Source organism: Camarhynchus parvulus, chromosome 10, assembly GCF_901933205.1.
Source record: "Camarhynchus parvulus chromosome 10, STF_HiC, whole genome shotgun sequence".
NCBI lineage: Eukaryota > Metazoa > Chordata > Aves > Passeriformes > Thraupidae > Camarhynchus > Camarhynchus parvulus.
The window spans coordinates 19017009-19029202 of NC_044580.1; the positions used below are offsets into that span (position 1 = coordinate 19017009).

Genomic DNA, 12194 nt, shown 5'->3' on the forward strand with positions numbered 1-12194 from the left:
AGCACCCAGTTTTTCTGACAGCAAATCTTTGATCCCTCAGCATGAGACATTATTTTCTGTGGAGTTTTTCGCTCTTCTACTTTGATCACAGAATTAATTCATTGCAGATGAAAACGTTTGCATAAATGCTGGTTGCTGCTTCAAATAAAAATCCACAGGACTATTTTTAATTCCTGGTTTTATTGTTGCTTTACATCAGTGTGGTGTTGGGTTTGGATAGCCCAGAGCCCACAGAGACTTTGCCAAGGTGGAATTTAGCTGCACTTGAGCTGGTTTGCAAAGGGTTAAGGAAAAGGAAGCCTTGATCCAAGCCAGAACAACATAAGGTCTGAGAGGCTCATTAGTTCACTGGCACTTGATAGACTGCAGTGTCCTAGGAGGAAATGAAACCTGCACTTCCTTCTGCCTTTGTTCTGCCCTGACAAAAGAAAACTGTACCTGTTTTTGCAGGAAACAAGTGACCTGAAAGTTCCCGTGGTGAGAGAGATTTCACAGCGTGTGCAAAGTGTGAAATGTATTTTGAGGGGGGGAAAAAGAAAGTTTTTAATTACTACTAACACTTCTGAGCCTTGAGCTGATGGAAGGATTGAAAACTGCTCTGCAGTCTCTCACATTCAGCTCCCATGCTGCTGGTGCCAAAAATGTGGTGTTATTAGCAATGCTGCAGATTTAAAATGAAATTATAATATTGTAAAAAGTCAGGACTATAATTCTGTTCATACTACTGGATTATTTATTCCCACTCATGAAAAAAGTAATAGAGTTGTTGAACTGTAGATTGAATTTCAGAATGTGAGCTGGATGGGAAGAAAAACAGAACAAGTGTGAAGCAAAAGATTAAAGGTGGCCCAAGTGTGGCTTCTCATCAGAAACTGCCCCCAAAAATGCCAGATTTGGGCAAAAGCTGGAGCTGGCTCCTCAGCTGCAGGGAGTGGAGGAATGCTCGTGGAAGCAGGTGAGGGCCAGCAGGTTTGGCAGCAACTGCAGAAGATGCAGACAATTAAAATAAAGGATTTGTGCTCCCCAGGAGTCAGAGCTGGAAATGGAGATGTTTGTTTGACTGGCAGCACTTGGTGGATTTTGTTTCAGCCAGAATTCAGTGTAGCACAGACCAGGTCATTCTCCTGAAAGAGCTACCTGGAGTTGATGTGACTGGAAACTGGGTCTCCTGTTTTAGGTAGTTGGGTTTAAAGCCCTGGGTAAAAGAAATAAAAAAAGCTTTTAGCCCACATTTCACATTTAGAATGACAATTCTGAGCACAGAGCAAAAGAAATCAGTTTATCAACACAACCACTTCCAGATGTCTTCTGAAATGAAATGTTCGCCCTCCCTCTTTCCTGGAAGATCTCCAGTACCTCAAGATCAGGAAAATTCACCACCTTCCCTCTAGGTTAAGGTAACAAATCCCTGGATTTTTAAGGCTATCCTTAAAAACTCTTATCAAATCCATTTATCAATGGGATACTGTAGCTCTGAAGCATTCCCTGTTACATTGTACAATACAAATCCTCTGTATTTCATTTTAGACTGCAGATTTCGTTATATTGATGAAGAACAAAAGATTAAGAACTACAATCATTGACAACCTTCATTAATGTAATTAATGAAACACAACAGCATTGTATCACTTTTAAGGTTCAATACTTTATTTCAACCCTTCAGCACAATACCACCTTCCAACTTTTCTATCCTCAGCCACCACTAAAGAAAGATATTAGAGCTAAACTATATGCTCTATTAATTACAGGGAGGTGAACTTGAAGGGGAAATTTGTTGCTGGTGATGATTAATAATTACTTGTTCTACACACATGTACAGTAAATAATCAGGGCATATTCTTGGGTAGTAATTGATTAATTAGCATGTTCATACTGGATAGCTCCATGGTCTAAGACTGCTAAGTTTGAGATATTGCTTGCAATTATTGAAAGAAAAAATCTGTTTCCATTTCTCAGTTTTCTGGACCTCCCCCCAAACAGAATGTTAAATGCTTCAAAACCTTAGCTTTTACTTAGAAAAATTAGCCTAGAATAAAAATTAGCCTTAGAAAACAGGCTGTGATTTTAAAATATTTCTTTGAAGGGGTCTGACACTTGAAGGTTTTTAGGGAGATGTGCCAGGTAAAGCCCAGTGCAGCTGGATACACTCCTGAGCCCGGGTGGTGCTGCAGGTGCTCCCTCAGCCCCAGCTGTGCCCATGGCCACCTCGTCCCCAGCCCAGAGCCCTGAGCGCCACCCACAGCAATTCCTGGGACACCTCCAGGGATGGGCACTCCAAACCTCCCTGGGCAGCCCCTGCCAAGGCCTGAGCACCCTTTCCATGGGCAAATTCCTCCCAATGTCCAACCTGAACCTCCCCTCCTGCAGCTCAAGACGATGTCCTCCTCCTGTCCCCGTTCCCTGGAGCACAGCCCGACACCCCAGCTGTCCCCTCCTGACAGAAGTTGTGCAGAGCCACATGGTCCCCTCTGATTCCCCTTTTCGCCAGGCTGAGCCCCTTCCCAGCTGCCTCAGCCCCTCCTGGGGCTCCAGCCCCCTCCCAGCTCCGTTCCCTGCCCTGGACACGCTCCAGCCCCTCAGTGTCCTTCCCGAACCGAGGGGCCCAGACCGGGGCGGGATTCCCGTTCAACTCCCGGGCCGTTGTCCCGCTCTGTTCCCCGGGCAATTCCCTCTCCATTCCCAGGCGATGCCGGGTCGCTATCCCTCTCCATTCCCGTTCCATTCCCGCTCCGTGCCCGCTCGGTTCCCGCCCCCGGGCGGCGCAGGCGCGCTGCGGGCGCAGGCGCGGAGCCCCGCGGGATGCGGGCGCTGCTGCGGCGGCTGCACGGTGCGGCCGTGGCGCTGCTGCTGTGGCGGGGCCGGGCCCCGTCCCCGGCCCGGCCCGCCGCCTCCGAGGTGCTGAGCCAGCACCTGCGGCAGCGCCGCCTGCCCCACTGGACCTCGTTCTGCGTCAAGTACAGCGCGGTGCACAACGACCAGTTCGGCCTCTCGCACTTCAACTGGCCCGTGGACGGCGCCAACTACCTGGTGCTGCGCACCGGCTGCTTCCCCTTCATCAAGTACCACTGCTCCCGCGCCGCACCGCAGGACCTGGCGCTGCAGGACGCCTTCTTCACCGCCCTCAAGGTGCTCAACGCCGGTGAGTCCGGCCCGGAGCGGCGCCGTGAGGGGGCGGCCTGAGGGGGACGGGACCGCGGCTCGGACCGGGCAGCTCCGCTCCCTCTCCGTCTCCTTTTCCTTCTCTTTCCTTCTCTCTCTGTCTCTCCTCCCCTCCTTCTCCTCTCTTTCCCCTGTTCCTCACCTTCTCCTCTCTTTCCCCTATCCCTCACCTTCTCCTCTCTTTCCCCTGTCCCTCACCTTCTCTTTTTCCCCGTTCCTCTCTTTCTCTCCTGTCCCCTCTTTTTCTCCCTTCCCTTCCCCTCCGTCTCTTTCCCCCTCGCCCTTTCTCCTTACTCCTCTCTGTCCCTCTCCGGCCCAGGAATTCGGAGCTGTGTGCTCCGGCAGGGCAGGGCCGTAACTCGGCCCTGTCGGGGGTTTGGCCGAGCTGGTGTTGCCCTGTGACAGGCACAGATCGCACTGTTGGGATTTAAGCCGCTGTCTCCCTTGGCAGGGAGCGTTTTCCAGCTGGAAATCCGCGTGCCGGGGAGGAACTTTGTCCTCTGAGCAATTCTGGAGCGAAACTCTTTCAAGGCAGTGTCTGGTGCAGGAATGGTCAGGCTGCTTGGGTCCTAACGTGCTGCTGGAATAGAAAGCCTTGGAATAAAAAGGCTTTATCAGCACCTTATTAATGTAAAAGTAGATGTAGTTAAGTTTTGAAGTATATTATTCCAGAACTTTGGCTGCAGATTCAATGCTTATTTGAATGCCAGCATGGACAGTGCCAGTGCCACAACATTTCATGCATTCTTTATTTTCATCTTTAATTTCTTAAAATTTCCCTTTTCTCACAAGTTTTCAGTGGCTTTTTCAAAACGTCTGCTGCTCTTAATTTTCTGACCTTTCCAGGCTGATGTAGTGAGAAACTATAATCAAAAGATTGATTTCTTAATAACTGCTTTAAATCTGACTTTCTTTTTCCTTCCATCCAGTCACACCTTTGTTTTTTGGACAACTACCCTTCATGTTTCATATTTAAATGATTGGAAAACATGATTAAAAAGGCAATTTATTTCCCTCAGAATCCTGCTTAAGCACTTAGCTTCAAGCATGTTAAATTTGGTGTTTCTGAATTCAGGGCCTAAATCCAGCTCTGTTTTTTCCCCTGTAATAAATAGAATAGTGTCTGTAATAGATGGATAAATTGTCAAGGCTAAAACATACCACTTTATGTGTATAAATATATATAAAAACCTTTTTGCCCATTGCAGTTCTGTTGGGGCTGGTAGTTTTGACTGCTGATCTGATTTTCCCCAGAGCAGCTTCATGTTGATCTATGGATTCACTGCCTATTTTTTTAATTTCTGCTCTGACATAGATTCCAATAACTTAAGTGGATATTCTGGGAGTTTGGGTTTAGTATTTGAAGATAAATATATATATTTAATCACTAGAAATCACATATACATGGCAATGTTTCGTTTCTTTCATGTTGTTCTCCTCCTGTTTTCTTTTCTGATAATTCCTGCATATTGCTGCTTCCTGCCTCGTGTCAACAGGAAAGGTGTTGAGCACTGATTGCTGCATTTAAATAAAGACAAAATATTTCTAAGGCAGCTTTTCCAGGGATACTTTCCCTGTCATTTCATTTTGGAGTCACCAATCCTCGCTCTGAATTTGCAGTTATTATTTCCCTCTGTGTGTGTGTAACGTGTTTTTATCTCTCCTCAGGCATCCCAACTTTACTGTATGGAATTGGCTCCTGGTTCTTTGCCCGTGTCACAGAGACTGTTCACACCAGCCATGGCCCTGTCACTATTTATTTTCTAAATAAAGAAGATGAAGGAGCCATGTACTGAACTGAATAGCTGTCCTCTGGTGGGTTCTGTGCTACAAATATCTGCTGCCTTTGACTAAAAAAAAACGAAAAATTTGGGGTTTATACTGTGTTCTCATACTCATTGTGCTGTTTCAGGAAGCTGCCTGGACTTTTTGGTCGTGAGAAATTTATTTGTGCAGAGGTGTGAACCTGAAGAATTAGAATTTCTGAGGGTGTGCCTGGAAGTCAGGGACTGGTGCTGCTGGACAAACTTGTGATCATTTAAAGAGATGCATTTATCAACTTACAGAACTGAATTGTAGCCTGTGGGCAAGGAAACTGTGAATGCACTGACATTTCCAAAATGTCCCTGAAAAGCTGAGACTGCTCAGGTGTAGATCCTGTCTAGATATTTCATATTGAATTAATTGTCACAGGTGTAACTGTGTCTGAATAAATCCTTGGCACTGAGTGGTCACAACCACCTGGAAGAGCCTTTGGGGAAAAAAAAGCCCACCCTTAAACAAGTGCAAAATGGCTGTGTTACATTTCTTGAAATGATATTTAAATAAAATATCCAAAATACTTTTGGTTCTTGTATCTTTAGCAATTCTTGAGCTCCAGATGTGTGTTGTTATTTTTCTTTTGATTGCTTTATAGGTAAGTACAAAATCTAAGTGATGTAGAAGATTTAGGCCCCTGTGCTGATTCACAAATTGCTGGTATTTTTAATTAATGGGGAGAATGAGAAGAATACTACAAGAATATCTCAATTTTTGGATGCAAAATAACTGATTGCTCCAGTTGTGACCAAGCACAGCTTTAGGCACGAACAATGACAAAATAACTTCATATCAGTTGGAAACCTGGGCAAAAAAAAAAAAAAAAAAGGTTTTGGGGAACTATTTGGATGGTGGAAATCTGGAATTAATGGAAACAGGGAGACCTGTGCAGGATCTACTGCTGGTGCTGGGGTTTAGTGCCAGCCATTAATGCTGTCAGTTCCAAATCCCTCAGCTGGTGATGGAAGTTGATCGTTCCAGTTCTCATGAGTCAAAAAAGAAATGTGAAATGGGTAGGGGCTGGTTTGAAGGGTAATCACTTTTCCTCAATAAATGATTATCAAGCTATGACTACAGTATAATGTCACTTAAATACTTTTTAACTTCATTCCAGATAACAGAAGTGTTTCCCACTTAATGAAGCAACACATCTGGCTTTTCTAAAAGCAGCACTGAACACTTTAATCAGAGAAGTGCTTGCGTTGGTAAATTTTGGAGAATATTCTTGCCACAAGTTAAATGCCTCAAAGAAGCAGAGATGGCATTACCAGAACCCTCGTTAATAAGAAAAATTGCAGTTAGCATTTTCCTCGAGCTGATTTTCACTGCAGCCCATAAGTTTAAAGTCAAATACTGCTCATTCACTGCCACAGAGCTCATCAATACCTGGCTGTAAAGGTTTCGGCTCAACACAACGTTGATAAAATGGTTTTTAATTACCAGACCATAAATACAGCTCTTCATTGGAGCTGCAGCTCCTCTCCCTGCAGCTCGTTTGATTTCTGATAATGGGCACTGCTGACTTTGCTTACCTGTTTTCCAATAAGTGCAGCAGCACCCCCTGGCCCTGCAGTGATGGGCAGGGCTCCTTGGAGAACATCCCTGACAAACTGCCCTATTGATTGCTGCAACTCCGTGCTGCTTGCAGCATTAAATGGAGCCCTGATCTCTTGTTCAATGATCTCACTGTGTAACAATTAAGCAAATGTAATATTTTCTTGTATTACATGAAAATCAATGGACCTCTTGCTCTTAGGAAGTTGATGGCGCTAAAGGATGAACTGGGAGATGTCTGAGGGCAGAGTGCAAATATGGGATGGCTCGTTCCTTTCATGAGGGCTTGGGTGGGAGCTCTTGCACTTCTTCAGAGGGACAATGAGCTGTCTGTAAGGGATAACTTGAGTTATTAAATCGTGAAATAATTTTCATTATGTGTGGCTATAAACCCAGCAGCTTGTTTTCAAAGGTGAGACGTTTCATCTGACTTTCACTCTTGTTTTGCTATGAATACCAGCTTCTTAGCCTCTATTTTTTATCACTCAGGTTTTGGCCTGAATGCAAGCTATTGAAGGCCAGGAAGATTTGTACCACCCTGTCTGAAAAAATTCTGCAGCACTCAGGGATAATTGATCCACAAGATGACCCTTTTGACTTCTGACAGATTTGATTTGCTCTGCCTCCCATTCAAAACAAAGTTTAGTCCCTCCTGCAAGCCTCGCCTTAATTATCTCTTTGCTGATGTTTAAATGAGACAGAGATGACGTCCCAGAGCTTTGTTTCACCTCCCTTAACTACTCCAGAGAAACGAAACCCCGAGGATCAGGTGGCTCCTCCTTGTAGCACCTCTTTAAATAATAATGATCTTTGTGGGCACCTGAAGCTGGAGGAGCGGCGGTGTCACCCCTGAGCCGGGTCAGCGGGCTCGGGTGTCCCAGTTAAACTCTGCTGCTGTCACTTAATGGGAAATGCAGCTGCTCTGCTGAAAGATCAATGTCCAATAAAGGCTGCACAATCAAATCTTGTTGCAATGATTGAGGTGCTTAATTGCCTTTCAAAGATAAGGTGGTAATCAACACACGTTCAGCTGATCTTTTTTACCGCTTCAATTACACTCTAATGGCAGAGCCAGGGCAGGATCTTTAACTACTTATACTTATTAAATCTTACCTGGCTTCTGAAAAATTACTTAAGCCCTGCAATCGATAAAGCCCAGCTCTTAATTACTATATTTCACTTTTAGGCCTTTTTGTATGCTTGATAAATGTTTCACCTGAGACTCCACGGTGCTAATGAGTTACCCCAAGAAATGCCCTTTTCTGCTGCTGTCTCCAAATTGTGCTTAAACATTGGTGGGTTTGTTTGTTTTCCTGAAGTTTTGGGGCTGCTGATGCAAACATTTGTTTTATTTAAATATTTTTAGATTTAATATCACTCTTTTTGTCACCAGTTGATGAACTACTTGCAGGTGGACCCAGTTCAACACAAAGTTCTTAACTTTTTTTTTCCCCACTGTAAATTAATTCTGGATTTAAGGATTGGATTGGAACTCCTAAATATGATTAGAACTCTCATATTGTCTGAAAAATCAGTTTTTGTGCTCTTTTCCTGCTCCCCTCTCTTTCCCTGGAGCAATACCCAGAGCTTTTCTCCTGCTGACCTTCCATTGACTTGGGCAGAATTTAAATCTGTCCTCACCTTACGTTGTGTGTTGACCTAAATCTCCTCACAAACCATAATTATAGATCTCCCTGATGTATGTTATTATTATTGAATGAAATTTAGGTATTTTTTAATAGTTGAATGCCCTTAGGCCTCTGGTTTAGAGCAACTTTTCCTGAAACAAAGGGGATTTTGCCTCATGTATTATTTACTGTGGCCATTTAATTTATATTGGCTTTTGCTGTAACCCCTTAATCATGTTCACTAGAGAAAAGTGAGTTAATAATTCTGAGAGCTGTCTTGATTTCTTTCCCTATTTCTGGAAATAGAAGTCATGGTTTAAATTTTGGGCTGTGTTTTTCAGTTTAAATACACCTAAGAACAAGTGGCATCTCAGCACTGCAGCCAGGGAATATAGAATGAAAAGTGTCACTAATATATTGCAAGTTTGCTTGAAAGATTTCTTTTATTTCTAGAAAAGAATAAGATGTTGGTTTTGCATTTAAAAAGTCGAATACAAACAACTTGGAGTGATTTTAAAAGTCATTGCATGACTTTAAGCACAGTTTATGAGCCCTGTTGTAGTTCATTATAAACCCAATTTATTTCTTGCAGTGATATTAATAATCCTAATAGAATTAAAAGTGGAAAACATGATTAAAAGCAATCCTTCAGACTGAATCTCTGATCAAGGGAACTTTCAAGTTTAAAATGTAAATGTCAGATTAGAACACTGATTTTTGAACAAGATTACAAAGTCAAACCTGTTTTTTTTCCTTAAAAGAAGAAATGCCATTAGATATGATTGTTACATGCTCAGTGATTCATGGGCCTGCTTGTGTACTTTGTGAGATATGAATTATTTAGGAAGAAAAATCACAATAATTTTGTTGTTACTCAAGAATTTATAGGTTGACAGAAAAACAATTATGCAGCCCCTGGAGCTGGTCTGAAGGGGTACAGGAGCATCATTAACCACACACAGCCCCACTGCTGGAGTTACCTTGTCACTGTGCATCACACAGTCTGCTTGATTTCAAAAGTTATTCATAATTGAAAGCAAAAACTAAATATTTACTAATTTAGCATAAATCAAGTTTACTGTTGTTATGTTTTCTTTCAGTCCAAGGTGGGTTTACCGTTTCAAAAGTTATTCATAATTTAAAGCAAAACCAAAATATTTACTAATTTAGCCTAAATCAAGTTCACTGTTATGTTTCCTTTCAGTCTGAGTTGGGTTTACTGTGAAAAAAGAGCTTTAAAAGATCTGCTTGAGACCAGTGAAATCTCCCTGTGAACTGAAAATAAGATGAATTTATTTCCTGGTATCTGGGTCCCAGACAGTCCTTTTGTATTCCAGAGGAACTGCAGAGTGCCTGGGAGGGGCAGTGGGAGCTGGGTGGAAGTTTTAATGCCATTTTTAAGGAATCTGAGCCCATCCATGGTGCACTTGGTGAGTCTTTCCAGGAGACGCCTTTCGGGGAGGAATATCTTTAGCAAGCCTGGACACTGCTGACCTATTTTTCATGAGCCTGAGGGAATTCAGTTTGCTGCACTCACAGGCAATTGAAAGGGAAAAAAAAAAGTGAATTTCACCGTGATATGTTATTTATCAACATAGAAAGTTGGATATTTATATCTTTCAAAAAAGACAGGAAAACGTGTGTTCCTAAAACAACCATCAGGTGCCATTTTCTTAAGGAAACTAAGAAATTGTCCTTTGTTATTTACAATTGCAGCCTAGAAACTGGTGCAGGGAGGAAGCAGGGATGATAAATTGAATTTGGTGAACCAAGGGCTGGCACAGAGATCCTGATTCCTCCAGGTGTGTTTCATATTCAGTGTCTGAATTACAGGTAAGGTAACAGCACTGGTGTTGGAATACAACAGTATTCCAGAATATTTTCACAGTTAAATGGGAATTATTTAGCCTCCTACATAATAAATACACGTTATTCCTAGGTCATACATTATTACATATTCTTTATATTATATACTATATTATTTTACTATAATATTATAGAATTTATTATATTATTATAACATTATATTAGTATATTATTTCTATTATACATTACGTAATTTTATTATAATATATATTAATACAATATTATGATATTATTTATTATTATAATTGTTGATATATATATATATGTATATATGTATATATATGTGTGTATATATATATATATAATTATTCCTAGAACATAGTTGGAAAAATTCTAGTAATAATGAGATTATTGAAGATGCTGACTAAGATCCAGAATGAAATCAGCATTTTCTGCCTTTGTCCTTCCTGTGCCTCCTTTTATCCAAGGGGATGAGTGCAGGACTGGAGGAATTGGGAATCCTGATCTTGCTTTTAATTCACTGCTGGGCATTTTCACCCATCCCACTCCTGGGAATGAGCTCCCCCCTCCCTCCTCAGGCCAGGAAAAGCTGAATCCACATCCTGGCACTGCAATATTCAGGAGCAGGGCCAGGGGAAGCAGCTCTTGTTCTTTTTTACAGAGTTCTGCTGGAGGGACCCAAAACTCCATTACAGGGTGCTCATGACAGAGCAAAACCAGAAAATTTCTTGTGCTGGGCAGCTTCCTTTGCAGTGGGAATTAACCAAGCCATAACTTCTTTCCTTACTTTTGGAGTAAATTATCCTGCTAAGCAAATCCCTGGGAGACAGCATTTTCCCATCCCCACGGAGACTCCTGCGAGCTTATAACGATTTCCCTCCGCTCCTGTGTCAGCACTGTGGAAATAAATATTTATTTCCCGGCGTGGGCAGCTGGGGATGCTCCCGGTGCTCTCCGGCGGCGCTGGAAAGCAGCAGAGAGCAGCAGCACACTGCAAGTGGCGGCTGCTGGCAGCCACCGAGGGAGCCTCTCCCCCCTCACTCATAAAAACCTGAATTTAGGGAACTTGGGGGCGTCACCATCCTGTAATTAAAGCATTGACACCTCGTTCCTTGGCGGGTTTTGGGTGGTGTTCCCTTGGGGGGGGGGAACAATAATTTTGGAGATGTTATAAATGTTGTGTTGTCTGCATTTAGCAGGGAAAATCAGGGTTTTAATTATTTAAACTATTTTTAACAAGGATTCTGGAATCCTTGTACTGGGAACTTGAACTTTCTAAGGGCAGAGTCTTGGGCTACCCAAATGCAGAACTTCAAGAATATTTTATATTAAAAAATCATGGATTGTGCTCTCACAACACCAATTTCCGCCCACCATTAAGGAAAAATATAAAAATAAATGTTGGTGATATCTCATAGCAAAACTTCTGCAGCATGATAAAACAAATATCAACTATTTGCTTCAAATGGCATATTTCAAATGAAAATTTCTGATTAAACTTGGGTTTTAAAGAAGTCTGTGGCAAAACCAAACCTGTATCAATAAATATGTGCTTGATGTGCTGTAATTCTTATGATATAAAAGCCCTTCAAGTTTGATTACACAAATCAGAATGGGGGATTAAGGTTGCGATTAGCCCTGGAAAATCGACGTAATATTTATGCAAATTTGGCAAATTGAGTTGGTTTTCCCCATAGTCTCATAAATGAAGAAGACATTTTAGAAAAATTGCAGGTCTATAGAAATTCCATCATTTTGTGTCCTATTCTTTAAAATTTAATAGAAAATGACTCTGATTGAAATGGAGCTGAGTGAGAGGTACACAGGGACTGCAGGTAAAAGGTTCATTTGAGCAGAAAGATGTCTGTGTGGGCACCACCAGTCCCTTAGATCCTTAGGAGCTGGGGCTCTATTAATTTTTAGTATAGGAACTAAATTATAAAGTTATTGAACAGAGAGAGAATTTATCTCTGTTAATGGCCATTGAATTTTTTTTTTCCTAAAGCTCAAACAAAGTAGAATCCGAATATGAAGAAGCTTGAAGACGTTTCAGGAATTAAATATACCTCCCATTCCCCCCCTCTAAATTGATAAAATAACTCAAATAGTCCAGTTTGTCAGAGATGATAATGTGAGAGAGTGTGATAAAATGCACGGATCAATAGCCCACAATTGAGATTAATGCTGTTCTCTTAAAAAAAAAAAGGA

General features: G+C 42.0%; 1 protein-coding gene across 2 annotated transcripts; it reads left to right on the plus strand.

Moving 5' to 3' along the window:
• Positions 1 to 2785: 2785 nt before the first annotated feature.
• On the plus strand, positions 2786 to 5515 carry C10H15orf61 (chromosome 10 C15orf61 homolog). 2 transcript variants are annotated; one of them, XM_030955377.1, is made up of 3 exons: positions 2786 to 3139; positions 4828 to 4974; positions 5072 to 5500. In XM_030955377.1, the coding sequence occupies exons 1-2, from the start codon at positions 2800 to 2802 to the stop codon at positions 4953 to 4955; spliced, it is 468 nt and encodes a 155-aa protein (XP_030811237.1). In that variant the 5' UTR covers positions 2786 to 2799; the 3' UTR covers positions 4956 to 4974; positions 5072 to 5500. The 2 variants fall into 2 exon arrangements, with proteins under 2 accessions (XP_030811237.1, XP_030811236.1); XM_030955376.1 differs by having other exon boundaries at positions 4828 to 5515.
• The last annotated feature ends 6679 nt before the right edge of the window (positions 5516 to 12194 follow it).

Excerpts from the sequence above, each read along its gene's own strand:
- C10H15orf61 (XM_030955376.1), top strand. The coding sequence starts at position 2,800 with ATGCGGGCGCTGCTGCGGCGGCTGCACGGTGCGGCCGTGGCGCTGCTG. Across the intron at positions 3,140-4,827 it reads CCTCAAGGTGCTCAACGCCG|GCATCCCAACTTTACTGTAT; the intron begins GTGAGTCCGGCC and ends ATCTCTCCTCAG.